The sequence below is a fragment of the Bombus bifarius genome, unplaced genomic scaffold (genome assembly GCF_011952205.1).
Source record: "Bombus bifarius isolate JDL3187 unplaced genomic scaffold, Bbif_JDL3187 scf7180000007977, whole genome shotgun sequence".
In the NCBI taxonomy this organism is placed as follows: Eukaryota; Metazoa; Arthropoda; class Insecta; order Hymenoptera; family Apidae; genus Bombus; species Bombus bifarius.
Genome location: NW_022884362.1, coordinates 3,999,186 through 4,020,272, shown reverse-complemented (window position 1 = coordinate 4,020,272; position 21,087 = coordinate 3,999,186). Strand labels below are relative to the sequence as shown.

The following is a 21,087-nucleotide window of genomic DNA, read 5'->3' as shown; positions in this document are numbered from 1 at the left end:
CCATCCACACATCAGTGGATTTCAAGAGCGACGGATACGTGGTTTTGTTTCGAGTGGAAACGACGTTTAATAAATTAGTGCTTGTATGTTAGTGCTTGAAATAGCACGGCGGTCGGTTTAAGACTTTTTTACGGTTTATTGAGTTTATGACTACCATGGTAAAAAATGTAGTAAAAGAATTGTAGTCATTTATATGTTTGTGGGAAGTTTAAAGAGGCAAGGATATATTGAATGAATATAATAGGTATAAAATTAAACATGAACCATTACTCCAAACAAATAAGAATATCCTTTTGAATAAAGTAATTACATACACATTAAATTGCATACACATCTGCAGTTTAGTAATAACCGTTGATTTCATGAAAAGCTAAAACAGTGGTTTTGCGAATGAAATATTTTAAAGATATAAATAACAAATTCTTTCGTATTTCTTTTCTAAAAAGATACCTGCGTAATGATTGTTCATGTATTTTAGAAACCGGATATAAAATATTATTTCATCTATATTTATAGATTTCATTATTCTTAGTACGAAGATAGATATCTAATATCAGGTTTCAAGATTGAATTGCAACATTAAATGTTTCACAACTAGTCTTTTACAGCATATCTTTAGTAATAGATACAAGACAATATTTCTATAAAAGTATAATTAGTTACGGTAACTATTGAATAAAAATTAGCCCAACCTCTATTAATTTCTAATAAATGCTGTGATAAATAACACATTGGCTGTATACATAATATGTGTAGAAGATATATCAATTCTTGAATGAACTAATTGTACTGCCATTTAATAACATTCATACTTCAGCATTACGAATATCTCTAACATTTCCAAAAACGAAAAGCTAAAATTCATTAATTACCTCAAAATCTTATTCGAATCTATCGCTATCCGTCAAATTCATTCCAACGATTTTTAAACAAATTCCATTCCAAAATTTCACTCCCTTTGAGATTCCATCCTCGAAAAACATATAAATAAAGGAATCAGCAAAGCAACCGCTAAGCTACTGATTATCTGTAATCCCAGTGCAAAAGTGTTGCTAAATTAGTTTGGTTGCGGAGGGGGGTCACTGCTTTGGCGATCGTGTGGCACGAGGTCCACGATTACGGGCAAAAGGGGTGGAAGTGGCTTCGTTTTCACCTCGCTACCGGTTGAATAGCGGCGTGAGTGTGTGTCTTCACAAAGGGTGAGAAGGGCAGGAGACATCTGACGTCCTTATTCGTTCGCCACCTTTCCCCTCTGGCTTGGGTGACGTTCAACCCCCGTCGAAGCAGGGAGGAACCAGCTCCTTTCGAAAGAACCGCCCTTTTTCGAGGGTAGGGAAGCTGTTGGCCAATGAAGCGTTCCGACGACGTTCCACCGTTTGTTTGAAAACGGTCACGAACCGTGCTTACTATCAAGAAGTCCTGGCTACGATGACTGTCAGTCACGTTTCATCGCGGAGCCAAACCCCCTGGCTTCGAGGGTACAGGAAACAACGTCGAGTAGTCTCTCGGTTTTTGGGTTGCGGAAATTCTACGTGCCACATGTCAGTTCTCAGTTAAAAACAAACCACTCGCACGCTGATCTCGCGCGATTAAAAGTGCATCAACTCAAAGTTGGTTCTTCGTTCTTCTTGGGATTGTTCTTGTTTGTTGATCGCAGTGTGTTATGGAAGAGGCAATCCAAATGCAGTCTCAGGAAACACAAATCGGACATATGCCCGTGGTACAGCCGAAGATGTCTGCATCGTCCAGTAAGTTTCAAGATTTATTTCATATTTTTGTTGACGTTTATAGAGAAGTGAAGAGTAGTGTTGGAATCAGTTGTATGTGTAGATAATATGCCGTAGAGCAATATGCAGTGAGGTTATTCTTTTAAATTATTGGTGTGGATTATTTGATTGTTTATATTCGTTGGTGGTATCTTGAAAAAGTGTGTATAAATATATTCTAGAGAGAGAAAAATTTCAGAAGATTTTGTTCTTCGCCCACTGTGCAAATGCTAGTTTATTTTTCGTAATCATTCCTGGAGCAATTTATTTTCAACTTAGAAGTAATTATTTATATTTTGTCACTTTCGTATTTTTCAAGTCTATTTTATTGGAAGTTTTTACATTGTTTATTGTAGATAGGACCTGCTATCTTGAAATACAATTCACATAAAAAGAAGTATCTGAACGATATTTTTCAATTAAAAGTTAAATCGCAATATTTTGAGAATGAAAAATTTCTCAATATTAAATGTATCTCTATATTTAATATGTGAAATTAAATTTTATACAAAATGTTCTATTTCATAGAACAGTGATCATGGTCCTTTTTCGACTCTAATAATAACTAACTTGCCAAAAAGATTTTTTTTCAAACTAAATTTGGAGGCACCTGTACTTTTATAATGGTACCACATAATTTTATCTGTCCAGTAATATTCTACTGCATGATATTGTACAAAGTACCTTTCCCCTAACAACTGGTTTAAGAAATTACTCTAAAGCGTAATAAAATTCGTCATCGATACCTAGGATGAACACAGACATAATTCAATAATGTTGTGTAATCGAATGTAAACTCAATTAATTAATGTAAAATGTAAACTTAGTTTCTTGTTAACACGTGATAAATATCCGAATGGCATGCCGACATTGAAATTTGATGAAAAGTTATCTTTTCATCAATATGTCGTTACATAAAAGCTAATCGATTTGAAATCATAATTCTGCAGGAACGTGTTCGTAAATAGGTAATTATAAATATCCCGCTATTAGGTACAATCATTACATTGACAAGTTCAAGATTTTACGAATACATTTAAATAAAAACTGAAATCTCTGTGTTTACTGTTTACATTCAACCGCAAAGTATTGCTGAATTACATTTCTGCTTGACTTATAAGTAAATAAGAGACTACGTATCAAAATATTTTTCTGGTGTACTATGAATATGAAAGAAAAACGCCTTTATGTATTATATATTATGCATTATGTAATATATTACATATATTACATATTTTATAATATATATATATATATATGTTACGTTATTGAATTTGTTTTAATGATATACACAACACTGAAGAGGATAAATCATATAAAATGACACACATAACAACTATTTTTGACATTTATTTCAACTTTTACTTCAACAAAAAATGCTTTTTAGTTATATTTAATACTAACAAACTATTACTTAAAGCACTCTTTTTCATATTATCGTAAGTATCTATAAAATTGTTACGACTATTATCATGAAATATGATCCATGTAACTGACACTGTATAAATTCATATTAAATCGCTTTACAATGGACGATATTCAAGCACTTTCGCTTGCAATCATATATATGATAGTCTCATAGTCTCACAAAACTAAATTTCTCAGTACAGTTCAATATGCAAATTTTCACGCATAACAATTATATTCTAAATGTTAGTATATTTCTCTGATTCTCAATAAAATTAACTATAATTAATGACAATACACAAATGCAATATTACAATTACGGTAATACAATATAAATTAATGATTTGCTTGATCTTTTATTCTTTAAAATATTTAAACATGAAACTCGAAAATTGTCAATCTAGCAAAATTATTTCATTTGTTCAAGGAAACACCCACAAAGAATTTTATATTATCTTCTTGTATTTTGTTACATATTTCAAGATTTTAGGATTGTTTGCAATCTTTTGTCTTCGATGTGTAAAGAATATATCGTTTGCTAACATTTTTTACAATGACAGCTGTGCTTACCGCTCAAGTAACGATAAAACGGGATAAGGTAAGTTCTAAAATTATGTTTGCTGTAAATACCATTAGGGGCTAGGTTAGGGTACCTAACCTTACCTGGTGTCGCTGTGCTATTATATCACTATATATAATGCTATATATAATAATTACTACTTTTATACATCCTGATACCTGAAAACAGGTATCAACTTTGCCAATTTCATTACATTCATCAATGCTACTAGAAATTAACCTTTGACAGGATAATAAATTTCAACTTCTTCCTTTTTCTCACTGAACAAAGTATATTTTTTACGTTCTTACAATTTCAGAGGTTTTGAATAAAATTGTTATGTCATGTTGGGCTAGAATTCTTGTGTAGTTTGACATATTATTTAGGGTAATTACTTCGAGTAAATAATAATATGAATATTTACGAAGTTTCATAAAAAATTCAGTAACATTAAATTAATTGATCTAATTTGTTGTTTCAATTGTTGTTTAAATTGCTGTTTAAATAACGATACATCAGTGTGTTAATGTAGACTTTAATTTAGGAAATCCAGTTCATCTAAAGAAAATATATGTAAAACTAAGATATAAATTTTTATTTCACATATCTGATCTCATGAGACTGGCTACATTGTTATTTATTTTACGACTACCCACGAAGTGTTTTAAAACGATTATAAAGAATTTTGATAGAACGCTTGAAAGTGATCGTGTATTATCACTATTTCGCATTTTAATTGTTTTACATAGTATTACAATTATCATTATTATATTTAATATTTCTGTTACAAAACTTATTTTATTGCAACAAAAAAAATTAAAAATTATAAATAAAAAAATTAAAAATTATTCTATCTCTCGAAATTAAGATACAAATTCACGTGCAAATAAATGTGATCAATTAAAACACTTTTTCTTCTTTTTTTTTATTAGAACTAATTCTTTCTTTCGGTATTTCTAGGAATCTACGTCCTCCTAATTATTATAGTTTCCGTTTAGTTCTTTTTTATTTCGTAATCGAAGTTATGTGTGTTTCAAATATAGCAATACCATTCTCTTTCTGTCACTTACGAAGCATTAATCACATCGGAGGGTGCAGGGATAATTATCCTGTATCAAAAAAGGGTGCTTGCCATCACGCGGCTAATCTCGTGTGAAACAAATAACATATGCAGTATTTAAACGAGACGGATGATCGTGCATTTAAATGACTCGTCTCCGGTGGCATTCAGCCATGAGAAAATAATGGCAGATGGTCAACATATAATGCGGTAACCACGAATCTCCGTAACGAGGTAACAGGTTGTCGTGGGTGGTTGAATTCGAGCGTCATTTGTCGAAAAATCAATGCATATAACTCGTTGCTGATTGACTTGAAAATTATCTTAAGACCCACTTGGATAATTTTCTTGCATAATTAAATTGGCAAATGTATTTTATAAAATATGAATATGGTAATAATTGATTCGACGGAATTTTAATCTTATATTTTATTGAAATATTTTTTAAAATTATATTCATTGTATTTCAAGGCATAGAATTTTATACAAAGACGTGATGGCCGTGACTTAATGCTAATCTAAATATTTATTGAAATATTTTTACAAATTATTACGATATATTCAAGCGATGTATTAAACATTGCGAGATTTAATACATTGAGAGAGTATTTCTCGAGAGAATATATCTCGAAACTGCTTTAATGACAGTTTTCATCCAAGTTTCCTTCATTTTAATAATCAAAATAATTAATAATAATTAATAGTGAATAGTGAGGCAGAAGAACAGATACATGAAAATCGCGCGGATCTTTCGCCGAAGCGTGAATCGGACATCGCAGCCCCTATAACTGTAACGCGACGAACAGATGACGAATGATCGCGCGTGCGTTATATGCACGTATAGGTGTATATCGGTGGTAGGCGTTTGTTTCCTGACACATGCCGCGAAATTTCCATACCCCACTAACGATGCGCATAACACCTGATGGACAGTGACATAACGGTACGAACAATGATGATGTCACCCGAACTGTTAGGTCTTATCTGAATATCGTTGAGAATGAAAATGTTATTTTAATTAATATGATTGGATAGTTTTCTGGTGTACAAAATTAAAATCATAGTAGAATAAATCAGGAGGAAATCTTCATGATTATATATTTTAAACGAAGTATTATTACTATGATATCATTAATGGATTTCTCCTATCTTAGTAGTTAGAATTTAAATCATTGAAATATCTGAATCGTAAAAATTAATAACCAGTTTATGAAACATGATATTAAATATGCATTGCATGTTAGATACCTATGCGTCTACATTGGATTTCAATTTCATTTCGTAATATTTCACATGAGAAAGATAAATTAAATTCGCGCCATTCCAAATGATTTATGTAGCTTATAATTGAATGTCACGAAAGATTTTACTTCCGTAATACTGTGGCTAAAAGTCGTTTTATCCGAAAATTTCTGAAGCTCTTCGTCGCGCATTATCTCAAGGAAAGATTATATCCTAACTTGCCCCGTTTAATATTTAAAGATTCTACAAATAAAATTCTATTTCTTTGCAAAATAAAGTTGTCAAATACAGTTGTGAACAAAATTTTAAATTCAAGTATTCAAATATTTTATATAAATTTATATAGTCCGAATAATTAATTTTTATTAAACGAAAAAAGAAATAGATAAACTTGAATAGCAATTACGCGCAAGAAAAGTTATCTAGCTATTACGAAGAAGTTCTGACAGAACTTAAAATTATACTCAACTTTTCGTTCGACGTTCGACGTTCGACGATATACACGATAATTTACCCCTTTTCACCCCTTTACCCCGAATCGCGACGAACTTTTCCCTCAATTTAGTTGTCACGAACATCTAACATCGAAGTTGCCCAACCAATGGACTTGAATGATGATAAAATCCAAATAAAATATCGCTTCAGCAGGAGTGAATCATATCCAATGTGCGAATCAATTCCCAAATTAATCATCTGATAATAATTGTTGTCTTACGGGTGTAATATTAAATTATTTACAGATTTTTATATCTTGAACGCATTATATCACGCTCAAAATTATATGGGGAAGTTACCGTCATTCAATTTCTCGGCAATTTATTTATTTTACAGAGTTAAACTATTTTACCAATCTCTTCTTAAACTGCTTAATTAATGCATCAGATTAGATTAAAAATTTAAATATATAGGTTTTGAAAACTTCTGTTCAATAATTTTCGATTACTTACTTCCAATTAAACATTGAACATAATGTTTCTAATCTTTTATTTTTTAGTTAACTTTAGGTTTCTTTTTTATTTCTTTTATTTTATTTTTTTCTTTATTATTTTTTTATTTCTTTACGTATTAAAGACCAAGCAATGGAATAATGTATAAAACTAATATATACACGGCGTTATTGGAAGAAACCTAAATAAAATGTTTTACATATTGTTCTAACAAACTTTACAAAGAAGTGTATAAAACTATAAGTGTTTCAACTTCTTCAGTCTCCCGCAACCATAATGTTAAAATATCAGAGTTCAGATGTTGGATTTAAATAACGTTGCTCTTAATAATGTATTTAAATTTATAATATTCACAAAAAAAAAACGGCTTATACGCAGGTTCAATTTCGTGACAATAATCGTCCTATAGTAGCAACGTAACAAACTAAAATATTTTAAAGCGAATGACGACGACTAATCGTGTAAATAAAAATGAAATTATTAAGAGACGAAGGGAGACGTAGAGAAAATCATTGAATTTTGCAGTCCCCTTTCCATTCGCGATTTGCGTGTGGTTAATGGTAAGCAAGCATGCGCTTTTGCGCATTAAGCCGGTGTCCGTCTCCTTTCTAGACGAGGGGCGAGCTCGATCACTGTAAAAATTCCATGAATGATTGACAAGCCAGAGAAAAGGAAAGCGACGGAAGAAAGATGACCAGCACTTGGTAAAACATAGACTTCGATTCCACAACGATGAAAAATTCAATCGCGAATGACTCGCGAGCCACGCCGGTCGAATGCAAATTTGATGCAACGCTCGAATATCGGCTCGTAAAACGTGCATCGCGTGATTCTACCACGAGCATGTGCGTTCCTTCGTGCACGCCTCTCTTCCGATACTCGTTCATTGTCCTTTGGGAGTTAGTTTCCAATTGCTATTGAGATAAACACTCGTATGCAAGAAACAACAGGCTTCTTTTGCTTCAGTCAGCTGATAAATCCGATGGTTTCACTTCGCTGACTTTATTCTTGCTCGTCCGTTTCTTATATTTTGCAAAGTGAACATTTCCGAGGATATGATTTGATTCATTTATTTTTCAACGATTTTTATTGAATCATGATAAATACAGTTAGATGTATAAAGAAGTAAATGATTCTTTAGGGAATTATTTTGTCGTTTGATTGTCTTACTAAAAAGAATTTGAAACTCATGATAACTTTTTTTTGTAATCTAACTTGCGCTGAAATTATATATGATACTGCAATACTTACTATGTAGGAGAAAAGGGAAAGAAAAGTAAGTTAAGTTTGAATATAAATTATTCTGATTTAGGATGATTGCTTACAACTCTGTTCTTTCGAACTTAGTTCTTTATTGACAGTTTTATAGATCTTCTAAGATACTATATTTGCTGAAATTACAATGTCACAAATCCTTGGAAAAATATTTTTTAAACAATTGTTGCATGCTAATATGAAATTGTGCAATTTCCAAAATCTTTAAATAAAATTATTAAATTATTTTTTAAGAGCGTTTCAAATTTTAAATAATATATACTTCTAGGTGTTCACATCATTTTGTTAAGTTTTTATCAAATAATACCAACGTATGTATCTTATCGTATCAAGAGGCTATTTGGAAAGGCATTCGCTGAAGTTTTAGTAAAACTCTTTCTGTACGTGAAAAATATACGCGTTTGCGATTCAACTTTCCCTTTATCGTGGGAGAAAAGGGTCTTTAGTGTCGTGCAAGGGTGCGTCCCTGTCATTGCAACATGCTTGTCGCAGTAGTTAGTACGCGCGCATCATATTTCGTATAATGCGTACATTTCCATCGATATTTTACGCGAAGATATGCTCGACCCTCTGATGCATGTCTTTCTTTCTATGTTTCAAATTTTAAGTTTCGGGAAAAATGAATAGATTTAGATCGGATTAACTGGCGTAATTTTGTTGGATGAAATCAACAGGTAGTTCCTCGTTCCTAGTTGAATTGATAGCGTTCATTTACGTAGTTCATTTCAAAGCTTTTTTAAATTTAATTGCACTGAAAATATAGAATTATATCGATTCTTCCCAATGGAACTTAAATTGCAAATATCGTTGTGACTTAAAATCGAAATTAGGAAATTTGAGAATTAAAAAATTATTACGATCAAATAATTTGAGATGTTAAATTGGGTAAATTCCAATGCATTAAATTCTCTGTATTATAATTAAAGTAGGTATAACACAAGATAGCTTATTCTTTCATGTCTTTAAAACGAAGTTTATAAGTAAACTAAAAACTATAAAATTGGGACGTAAACAACAATTTATCTTACCTCTAAATATCTATAATCAGTAATTTACTTTGTATATTTCTTGAATATTTTGAAATATTATGTACTCAAATTTTATACATTCTTGCCCATTTAAATTATTTATTTATAAATGCATAAATATCCGTACTCTATTTTTCAGTTTCGTATTAACGTCTTCGTCTTCTGTTGTGCATTCTTCCTTATATTGTTCAACATAAATGGTTTAGCTAATAACATCATTAAATTATTAAATTCTAAGAACATACAATATCCTTTGCGCCACTAATTCCAAACGCGAAAGGATGTTTCACTACAATACTAAATACTGTTACATCCTCGACCATTAACCTCCCAAATAGTCACCTTCAAAAATACCTAAAGGAAAAAACGACGCTAAAAAATCATTTTCAAACCTAACTGAAACTTTCCTTCCTTATCTCTCAAGCAAACACACCCAGATTATCCTTTGTCCAACAACGAATTGGACTGCCGATATACTTTCCTCGTGAGTTTCTCTTTTAGTGTATGCAAGAGAAAGGGGAGGGGGTAGAGCATTGGCGGGGTGCTACGAAAATGTTTAACCTTCTCCCATAATAAGATCCACGTTAAGTAAGATAAAGGAGCCGAGGAAAGGCTGATCAAGGGAGATCAGGTGATACGAGCGAAGTGTCGTGTTTCTGGCTGCTCACTTAAGAGCTGGTGAATGCAGCAGCCACATCCGGTCCATTCAGCCCCATTCACGAGTCTCGTCAAGCTCAATAGCGTAGGCGGAGCCCGCGACAACGAGTTGGTACCCCCATTATAAACGTACCACACCCTTGCTGTTTTATATAGAGGGCCAGCACGAACAGGTATAGAGGCGCGTACGTCCAGGAGGTCGTTCTAACTTGGCGACAAATCGATCCATTCATCGGCAACGTCATTCACGGGATCCGTGTTTTCGATGGTAAATGGGTTCCCGATTCAAAATACTGGCATTCTTCCAACTTAAACGCGCCTTTTTCCTTTCTTCTGTGCCATCAGGAACGGGATAAGAATACTCCTTTTAGGTAAAGATCGATTCAGAACCAGAGACTTCTATCGTGCGTTCTCTTCGCTCGTTGTCGAACGTAAGAAAATTGGTGAGGCATAGAGTATTCGATAACTAAATATGCGTGTGTTCGTACTTTGGAACTTGACGGGTACTTGTGGCTATATGTATAGGAGCTTTTGCTATTTTTAAGAAAATTGTTTCAACGAAGTTTGCATTGAAAATAAACTTTTGAGAACACTGCATGTGAGTGGCACGCGTTATTTTTGTAGTTCTGCCAATTTCATGTCATGCTTTCATTTTCAATCGCTTTTAAACGTTATCGGATTGATTTGATGCTGTACCTACGCTTTATTTGCTTAAATGTTTCATTACGAAGAATGTATGTATGCGTCCTGAATAATAACTTGCTGGCAATATATGTATATGTTTTGTGTAGCATGGAATCATTTCTATTTTCATTTACATGTTTCATATTATAAACTATTACAGAGTAATTATTCTACATGCACATATTGTTCCTATCAATGAAAATTATTTACTTTATTTAGGCTAAAAATGACTTTAAACCTTGGGCTTCTAAAGTGAAAAAGTGAATTATTCTGTAATGGTTATTGCTCATATTGCAAAAGTAGAATTCCTTTATTTTCTTCCTTTCTACTAGTTTAATTATTTGCAATTTTTGGTTCAGATATTTAAAGTATTCAAATTTAAAGATACATATGAACCTAAACTATTACATTACTAATAGCTATTTTTTTTCATTATACTTTCGGCGCCTAATCAATTTATACGAATCGTTTGATTAAATTAATTTAGTCAACTAAATTCGTTCACAAAACTGATAAAAAGATATTTTTATATTATTGCAGGTCGTATTCTTTATGATATTCCCTGTAAGGTATGTCGGGATCATTCGTCAGGAAAGCATTATGGGATTTTTGCTTGCGATGGGTGTGCGGGTTTCTTCAAGAGATCGATACGAAGAAATCGTCAGTACGTCTGCAAAGCAAAATCTAAAGGGGGTTGCATGGTGGATAAAACGCATCGGAATCAATGTAGAGCATGCCGCTTAGCCAAGTGTATTCATGTCGGCATGAACAAAGACGGTAAGTTCCATGATGTATTATAAAATTTATCTGTCGGCTATAACGTAAAATGTGGATAAATTTTCCACATTAGGAAGATGTTAATGTTAGAGACAATATTCAAACAAATTTCTAATTCCTTCCAATATTTTGAAAACGAACATAATTTCTCAATATTTTGTCGTTTATATCTGGTTGTAGAATATATATACGATAACATAATACAGGGTGCGTTACGGCATTTTCAATGAATGTTAGGAAGCAAGTAGTGGAGTTAGAGGCTTGAGTAGGAGGGCGTTTAACGCTTCAGGCTATGTGATTTCATTTGTTATCATGTCGCTGTGGACATCAGACCATCGAGTGTTCGTAGACGATAGTTTCGTAAAAAGTGTCGAGACAGTTAACAGAACTCTACGACTCTTTCGTCGCCATTTCAATATTGGGTGTCATGAGGAAGAATGTCATGCGTCATTCCAAGTCGCGATATAATGTATATGTAATATATACAGGGTGGTTGGTAACTGGTGGTACAAGCGGAAAGGGGGTGATTCTACGCGAAAAAAGAAGTCGAAAATATAGAATAAAAATTTTTCGTTTGAGGCTTTGTTTTCGAGAAAATCGATTTTGAATTTTCGCTCGGTACGCGTGCACTTTATCACGTCTCGTTATAACGGATCTCACTGTAGATCGTTGTCTCGATGGATATAATATAATAGTTGACATCATTGGCTCATACTTTTTTGAGGACAGCGGAATCACCACGATTGTAAACTCAACTCGGTGCATCAATATGATCAACAATTTCTTGAAACCAAAATTACGGAGACTTTCAATCTGTGATTTTTTCTGTGGGGTTACCTCAAGTTATGTGTATACGAAAAAAAGCCACAAATATATGTTAAACATTTATGGTGTAAAACTTTTTGCGAATGAATACAGTGCTAAAGAATTCAAGATAACTATACGGTTTTGTACGCATTTAAAATTCTTTAGAAGATTATATTTATGACACCGATAAGATGGCTTTCTGTTAGAGGTTGCTACCTCGGATATCGATGGTTTCGGGTGTAGAAAGTACCGCACCTGGTCTTAAAATTTGTAAGGGTCGGATAACTGCCATAGTGTGTTCCAACGCCTCGGGTTCGCGTTAGCTTTCATTGTTTATAGTTAGGATGTCTGTGAAACCTCAATGTTTTAAGCCTCTCAGCATTATTTCGATCAATTACAAGGCACAGAAGAATGGATGGATGAGTGCCGAACTTTTTAAAACCTGGCATTTTTCGAAATTTATTCCTAATGTTCAAAAATATCAGCAGAAAACAGAAAGAAAGAGGAATGTTCTGCTTTTACTAAATAACGCACCACCCCATTCCGTTATAGAATTAAATACATTAAGAAATGAACTGTTTGACATTATGTTTCTTCCACCAAACGTAACATCGTTAATGCAACCGATGGATCAGGCTGTAATCGAAAAATTCAAAGGATTATATAGAAAAAATTTGCTTAAAAAATCGTGCTTGGGAACACACAAAACTTAAGTGTAATATAATTTGCAAATAATTTAACATTAAAAGATTGTTGCTATACAGGGTGGTTGGTAACTGGTGGTACAGGCGGAAAGGTGATTCTAATTTTTTTTTTTCTTTCAAATTTTTCCATCGAGACCGCACGCGTACCGAGCGAAAATTCAAAGTCGATTTTCTCGAAAACAAAGCCTCAAACGAAAAATTTTTATTCTATATTTTCGACTTCTTTTTTCGCGTAGAATCACCTCCTTTCCGCTTGTACCACCAATTACCAACCACCCTGTATATTAAACGAAGCATAGAATTTATTGACTGTGAAAAATCTTAGTAAAACATAAGGAAAATTTATTTATAAGATCTTGCAGTGTATGAGGTAAATAAACACACCTCGTAATATATGTTAAATGATGTATTAATGTAAATTTTTGTATTTTTCAAGCTGTGCAGCACGAACGGGGACCACGAAACTCAACTCTGCGGAGGCAGATGGCCTTGTATTTTAAAGAACCCGAAATGATGGCCAGCATGGTGCCCCCACCAACGACAGCTTTGAATCTCGCTTTGCCCAAACCAGCGACAGAATCTCGAGTCTCCGTAGCTACACCAACTCCTCATCATCTTCTTTCACATCCTGTTTACTGCAACAGCTTGGCCATGTCGAAGGTATATATGTATATATTAGAAGAATTTTGCGAATAATATGTTGTTTAATTCACGAAACACGTTAATAAATTAGATAATCGCTAGATTGCGGATACTCACATTTACAAATTCATATTTCTATGAAGCAATGGAGTATAATGAAATATATTGTAATGTAATGTAATGTAATTTAATGGAACAGAATGGAATGGAATAGAATCTAAACAGAGATTAGTTTCACTTAATTAACAAGTACTATACTTCCGATGTTTTATACATTTTTGCATGTCATACGCATTCTGTGTATGTTTGCATTTTCCGTAAATGCATAAACGTCGTATGTCTAATGATTGATATCTGTGAAATTGAGCTCGTCACATCGAAGTGGAAAAGAGGATTGAAAAATAACGTTTTAGGCTTCTATAAATTCGTATATTTGGAATATAAAATATAGAACGGAAGATGAATTTTGGCAAGAATTATCTACGAATAACATTAAATTTTATTCTGTTGTTTAAGATAATTTTATGGAGTATTTTTACACGTAGAAATATTGAACGATAGAACGGTACAAGCTCTAAAATCCTCTATACAGAATTTTATAATTTCTGATTCTCAAATTTTAGAATACTTTCCATTTCTGCAGATGCTAACCAGCTCACCATCTTATTCTAAACACATCCACTAAATCTACAACCACTGAACACGAGGTTTTTATTCAAATTTATAGATACCACTCAACATGGCGGGTTTGCCATCTGTACCGTTGATCCCGGCGGTAACGGCGGAGTCGATCTGCGAACAGGCAGCCAGATTACTTTTCCTGAACGTTCATTGGGCCAAAGAACTAGCAGCAGGAACTGGCCTGGTCCTGGAGGATCAATTGACTCTATTAGAATTCTCGTGGAGAGAACTATTTCTCCTCGCTGCCGCTCAAATCCTTCCAACGTTAGATCCAACTACCCTTCTCCCGCCCGCTCCTCATGGTCTTAGTCTGGCAGTCGAAGTGAATCGATTTAGAGAAACACTGGCTGGTTTTCACGCGATGAATCTCGATCAGCATGAGTTCGCGTGCATCAGAGCGATCGTACTGTTCAAAGCTGGACTGGATAGCGAACCTACTCCAAGCAGTAGAAGTAGCACTGGATCAGCCTCTCCTAATGTTGGAAGTAGACTCAGGGATGCCGCAGCAGTCGCCAGATTGAGAGATGGAGCGCAACTTGCTCTTGGTCAAAGATTAAGTGGTGCATCGTTAGGTGCTCTGAGGTTTGGAAAATTACTCTTGTTGCTCCCTTCGCTGCGTTCCGTTTCTACGCATGCCATCGAGGAGTTGTTCTTCAGGAGGACTATCGGCATCATTCCTATCGAGAGGATCATCTGCGATATGTACAAGGCTGCTTAAATGGTATGAATTCGTTTAGAGTTGTAATGATTTTGATATACTTGCCTCCTACATATTAGATATTTAGTCGGCCAAAAGGAATGAGATGGATACAGTAACCATTTCAGTGCTTCTAGTTCTAAGAACAAAATGCGTGCATTAGAAGAACATGATTGAGGACAATCGTGAAATATTCGATAAGTAAATGAATCTAGAATCTTATCTTTTCTTCTTATCCCCGCATCATTTCTTCTTAAAGAAGCCTCTCAATTCTTCTTTCAACTTCAACAAGATTTGACTCACTCAGTGTATAATTCGATATTTTGTATTAAAATCTAAAAAAGCAAAAAAAAAAAAAGAAAGAGCAAATTAGAAAATAATATATCAGCTGGATTTGGAGTAAAATAGTCAAAAGTTTATAACATTTTCTTGAAAATCTAATATATAAAGTTCATGGAAGGCCAGGCCAACGAACCTCAATAAAATACTTAATGAGGAAATGTCTGTATAGAAAATTGTACAAAGTTATGCCATTAACTGCAAAGATAGAGTTAAATGTATTGAATAGCATCATGTAAAGGAATGGAATATATGAAGCTGTGATGAAAGCATATCAAAAAAAAAAAAAAAGAGACAATGCGTAACTGGAGATAATGTACTAGAGATACGCGATGATAATATATATCCATTATTTTTGTATTATATACAGGGTGGTTGGTAACTGGCGGTACAAGCGGGAAGAGGGTGATTCTACGCGAAAAAGGAAGTCGAAAATATAGAATAAACATTTTTCGTTTGAGGCTTTGTTTCCGAAAAAATCGATTTTGAATTTTCGCTCGGAACCTGTGCACTTTATCACGTCTCGTTATAACGGATCTCACTGTAGATCATTGTCTCGATGGAAAAATTAAAAAAAAATGTTTATTCTGTATTTTTGACTTCTTTTTTCGCGTGGAATCACCCTCTTTCCGCTTGTATCACCAGTTACCAACCACCCTGTATATTTGTGTATTTCACCTAACTTGACCACCTTAAATATCTGGCTTATTTCTTATGATAGGAAAAGATATCAAAGGAATATTCAGTTCGATGTGTGATAGATAAACAAATTTTCTCAAGACCATCTTTTTCGAGATTTCAAGCTCATCGAAGTATTTCTAAATGGGATGACATATTTTCATTACAGCAGTCTTATAGCTCATAAGAAACAAATTCAACGACGAGCACTATGTTAATTAATGGCTAATTAACTTATAAATGGAGGAATCTCAATTTCATTGGAACAATGTATCGTGTACTTGTTCCTGATGCTTAAAAATGTAAAGAAATTATTCATTTTCTGTCTTCAAAATATATTGAGTTGAATGGTGCATATTTCGAACACCTCCTGAAATAAATCTTTTGCATTGAAACATACAAATCTTACCTTTATCTACTTACCGTACAAACATGATTTTCTCGATAAAGGTCACGTAAAGGTCAACATATTGTACATTTGCACCTTCGAACCGAATATTCTCTTCTTTTATTATTTTTTCCTATCATAAGATATAAACAGGACATTTAAGGTACTGAAGTTAAGAGAAATATCCTATATTATATTCTAGATGTCCTACATGTTACTATAGTTATATATATATATATATCATAACTATATATATATATATGTTTTTGTATATAGTTACATATATATAGTTATGATAATTAGTAAATTCATGCACAACTTATTTTATTTTAATTGCGTTCGTGGCAATCTGAAACTTTTTAAAATGTAAAGTTTTGTTATTGAAATTTTGTCAGTAATCGAAGATTTTATATAAATTTTCAAGTAACTAGAAAAGTTACATGTGTTAATAAAATCAAGCAAAATGAACGCCCGCAAGTATAAAATAGATATATGTACTTATGTCTGTACGAAATAGTATTATATAGCAATGACTAATTTTATGAAAATAATAGGCGCCTATAGCGCTACTGTATATTTGAATGATACATAGGGAATATATAAATATGTTACTAAAATGTTACAAATTATTTAATTGTATAAATATACATTCCTTTAACCCGTTTTTTCTTGTTAAATGTAGAAAATTTTTCTTTTCTTCGTTCCTTGCATTAATTTTTAATTTATAATTCGCATTTAATAATTCTTAGTCTTATGAACCGACATCTAAGAAACAATTGAAATTATACAAAAACACATCTGTCTTGGATTATAATTCGTGTTACAATATACTGTTTAAATAATGTAATAATATTGCGAAGTATTTAAAATGAATGATTTAGAAAATAATTCTCTGTCGCCAAGCTTTCTTGCTTTAAAAAAAAAAAATACACACACTTCCTACTTTTCATAGAAAATAAATATTAATTACATTACATGTGATGATATCTATAATGTTATGTTTGATGACTTACCCTAGGCCCTCTCGCGCTACGTCATGAAAATGATAATACTGCTTTTTATTGTTTCCGTCTAAACTGCACACCAATCTAAGATATAGAATGTTAAGAAATGAATAGCAATTTATTTTGATAAACCACTAATAAGAACTAATGAAGAAAAAGAAAAATAAGCACAAACGGAAGGCTAATGCTTTTTTACGGAAAGATTTCGAAACGTCCTGTTTCCGCCGACAAGAAAAAAACTTTCCCCGACAACAGAAACATCTAAATTTTACCTGCGTTTTCCGTGGCACAATGAAACGCATTTCACAAGAATTTTACGGTGATTTGAGTGGTAATCGCTGCACAAAAGTTTCCCGCATCGTAGTTCCTCAAGGCTGTCAGTATATTTAGAGGTATTTCCTACTATGGTAGACCGACGTGTAATCACTAAGGCGGGTAAATAATCGTCTTGGTTGACCGGTGAAAAGGCATCCGAAACATTCAAAGGAAGGTGGCTGACAAAGTCTGCATCGTGCTTTTTGTACGCAAATGTCACGCACTCTTCAGAAATATAACGCTCTGTTATTTTTAACGATGATCTGAGATCAATGATCCTTTCGTAGCTGATTATTTCAAGTTACAATCAAATATACGTGGAATTTCTTAATTGAATTTCTGTGTAATTGAATTTCTTTGGAAATATTCGAATTCTGCCAACAATTACGAAAGCTGTTTACCTTATCAAAAAGTGAGTAGTTATAACATTTATTGCTATTGAAAATTTCAATTATATCTTAATTTAAATTTCTACGTAGAGATTCTTGTTAACATTAACTACAGAATATTAAAACCTGAAACGCAATTTTTTTATTCTTGATTTTCGTCTTATTTCGACTTTAAGAATCAGCCCTTAAATTTCCTTACACCTGCAGCCGAACACCCTGTATATTAGCTTCTCTGTTGAAATTACAGATTAGGTTTCATAAGTTTTGTGGAAGATTAATGTGTTTGAAAAATTTTAGCACTCGTAATGTTTGATTATAATTATTATTAATGTATAATTCATAATAGGATAAACGAAATTTCCTTTGATAATAGCTTTTAATTATTAGTTATAAAGTAGGAAATGGAAATTATCTTTTTCTGTTATATGCTAAGTTGTTTTATTTTCGTTAAAAACAACGTTATAGCTATAATTGGTCCGAGGACACAAAACAGTTAAGAAAAAAATATACTTCAGAATTGTAAAAATGTTCTCACGAATTCTTTCTTCGCGGAGATGAATGAGAAAGCGATGCGGGACGGAAAATGTATCGGCGCTAGCTCCTACCGTGTTCGAGTGACTCTTCTGATTCGCATGACTGAACTCTGAAATGTTAGCACTTAACAATCATTGTGTTTCTTTGCTCATAAATCTGTTTACATCGATACTCAGCACCTCGATAGCTACCAACCCAGTTCCTTAGATAATCGAAGGATCCAGTGATGTAACGAACTTCGAATCATTTTTCGAAAGCGGAGTTATGTAGTCGGAATAATGATTCGAAAGTTACACCGTTGCACAATTATCGAATAATCTACTGCTGTATAAGAATACGCTATATATAGGTTTTGATTACAAATTAAGTGCATAGAGTAAACAGAACACAAATATTATATATGTAGGTCTTATAGATAGAAATGGTTTAATTATGTACATAAAAGTTTATCCAAAGTTTTTATCCAGACATACTTGTAATTTAAATATTCTAATATACAATTGAAATATCTCAGATTAGAACTTACTTTGAAATTTGGTAACAAAAGGCACACTTTTTTCTTTGTTGCGCATATCTTACAACTTTTTAGAATTAACCAAATATAAATAATAGAATAAATAAATTCTACACACTTTGATATAGTATTTCTTTAAAAATATTTTATTATAAAAGCTATTATTACTATTATTGTTTTTTACTGTTGGGTAAGTAGTTGGCGAAGTAGACAATCTTTTGATCATAAAGCGTGGATTAAAAGATAACCACCGAGATCCCAAAGGCTCAAGGATTTCGAATCCAAACATTATGCTCTGACAAATTACTCAGGTAAACAGTCCGCCCAAAAGTATCGGTGGCCGTTACCTACAAGGTAGCTGTAGCTACAGGACTTTAACAGTTCGTAGAATTTTCTGGAACGAGAAGAAGTAAATGGTGTGTTAGCCAGGAATCGAGTTTCCTTGAACAAGATGCGGAAACAAAACAACTGATATGATTCACCGAAAGATAGACTAAATTCCGAAGCGGTTGCTTTTTTGAAATTTAGAAAAGGGATCGAAGTTGTTTCAATACAACTTGGTTTTGAAAGTAGGATGGATTAGAATCATTTATTTGTAATTTGTCGAAAATTCCGTTAAACGTTCAATATTAAGCAATTGAATAAAGATAAATTAAGACATTTTGCAGATCATATTGGGGACAAATCAGGAAGAAGAAGTGAAAATCGCAGCAACAAGAAATCGAAACAAGAAGAACGAAATCGCATCGTGCCGCTCGCAATTAACATCTCGATCTAATGAAACCCTCGAAACACCGTATGTTACAATTTTCTACATTCAGCATCCGCGGTAGGGCCACCCCTGTGCGCCACTCTTCAGAAGAGTGGTGCTTCTCTGTTCGAGGAGGCAGCGCTTTTCAGCATGTAATACTGTAACGTTTCCAACCGAGCGAATAATAATCCCCGATCTCGATGGTGAGATCGTCGAAAGAACGAATGGAAATCACAACGGAGCTAGTAGCAGCGGCAATAACAACGAAAACAACGGTAACAATGACGACGACCAGAACAGAACGATCGGGACGTCGTCGTCGACAACACACCAGAATTCCTTCGCTTAAAATAAAAGAGACCTCCCCAGCGGTTATTGTATCAATCGTATCGATACAATTGCGTAATTGCGCGTGTGTATGCTCGGTACATTCGACCACGAAGTCGACAAGTGGTTCCCACCGGTGGAGCATGTCAGCACCTTGCCGCAAGACGTCCAATGGGGTGAGTAACACGCGGGTCATTTCGAAAAACAATAGCGGGAACAATGTTGGTAGGATTTATACTCCTCCTTTTCTAATTCAATGTATTATTTCGATCGACTGTTTCTTGTCTTTTTGCCTTCATTGCGTTCCTTTTTTGTTACGCGGCAATTTTTCGATCTGGATAGAGGTTCTTGTCGCCGTTTGCTGCTAATTTGTCAAGCACTTAATATTTGCACTTAATACTTTCGTTTCATTTTGTCTTATTACATGGAAATATTAAATAAAAAAATTTAGAATTGGACAAAATGATAATAGATAAATTTATTTTTTCGATTTTATATTAATCTTTCTACTTGCTAGTTGTATATTTTAGTTAGAATATGAATAGATGAAAATATTAATTTTGTAACAACATAAAATTCTACATATTTTTATTAGCATACTTAAAATAGTAAATACCATCTCTATCTCTTTTCATTTCATTTTATATTATTGTTAGATATTTATTTAGAATTTGACAAGCCACATTCCCGAATCACTAAAATTATAATTACAGCACGAGAAGAGAATCTGAGTCAAATCTCAATGAATTCCAAAGTCTACAATACCTCGTACAAGCTTTCTTTGCAATTTTACTTCACCTTCTTTCTCTCGTTCTCTCTCTTTCTCGTTGGCCATTCCTCCCCGTTACTGTCGCTCGGAACAAGGTAACCGGACGAAACAGTAACAAAAAGCTGTCGAGGCACAATGGGGGCGAG

At 33.3% G+C, this 21,087-nt stretch overlaps 1 protein-coding gene across 1 annotated transcript; it reads left to right on the top strand.

The window, feature by feature from the left end:
* Positions 1–1,427: 1,427 nt before the first annotated feature.
* Positions 1,428–14,954, top strand: LOC117204236 (nuclear receptor subfamily 2 group E member 1). Its single transcript, XM_033441441.1, has 5 exons — positions 1,428–1,541; positions 1,658–1,748; positions 11,166–11,402; positions 13,350–13,573; positions 14,283–14,954. The coding sequence occupies exons 2-5, from the start codon at positions 1,664–1,666 to the stop codon at positions 14,952–14,954; spliced, it is 1,218 nt and encodes a 405-aa protein (XP_033297332.1). The 5' UTR covers positions 1,428–1,541; positions 1,658–1,663.
* The last annotated feature ends 6,133 nt before the right edge of the window (positions 14,955–21,087 follow it).

Coding starts and splice junctions, on each gene's coding strand:
- LOC117204236 (XM_033441441.1), top strand. CDS start 1,664: ATGGAAGAGGCAATCCAAATGCAGTCTCAGGAAACACAAATCGGACAT. Junction 11,403..13,349: donor TGTCGGCATGAACAAAGACG/GTAAGTTCCATG, acceptor GTATTTTTCAAG/CTGTGCAGCACGAACGGGGA. Junction 13,574..14,282: donor ACAGCTTGGCCATGTCGAAG/GTATATATGTAT, acceptor TCAAATTTATAG/ATACCACTCAACATGGCGGG.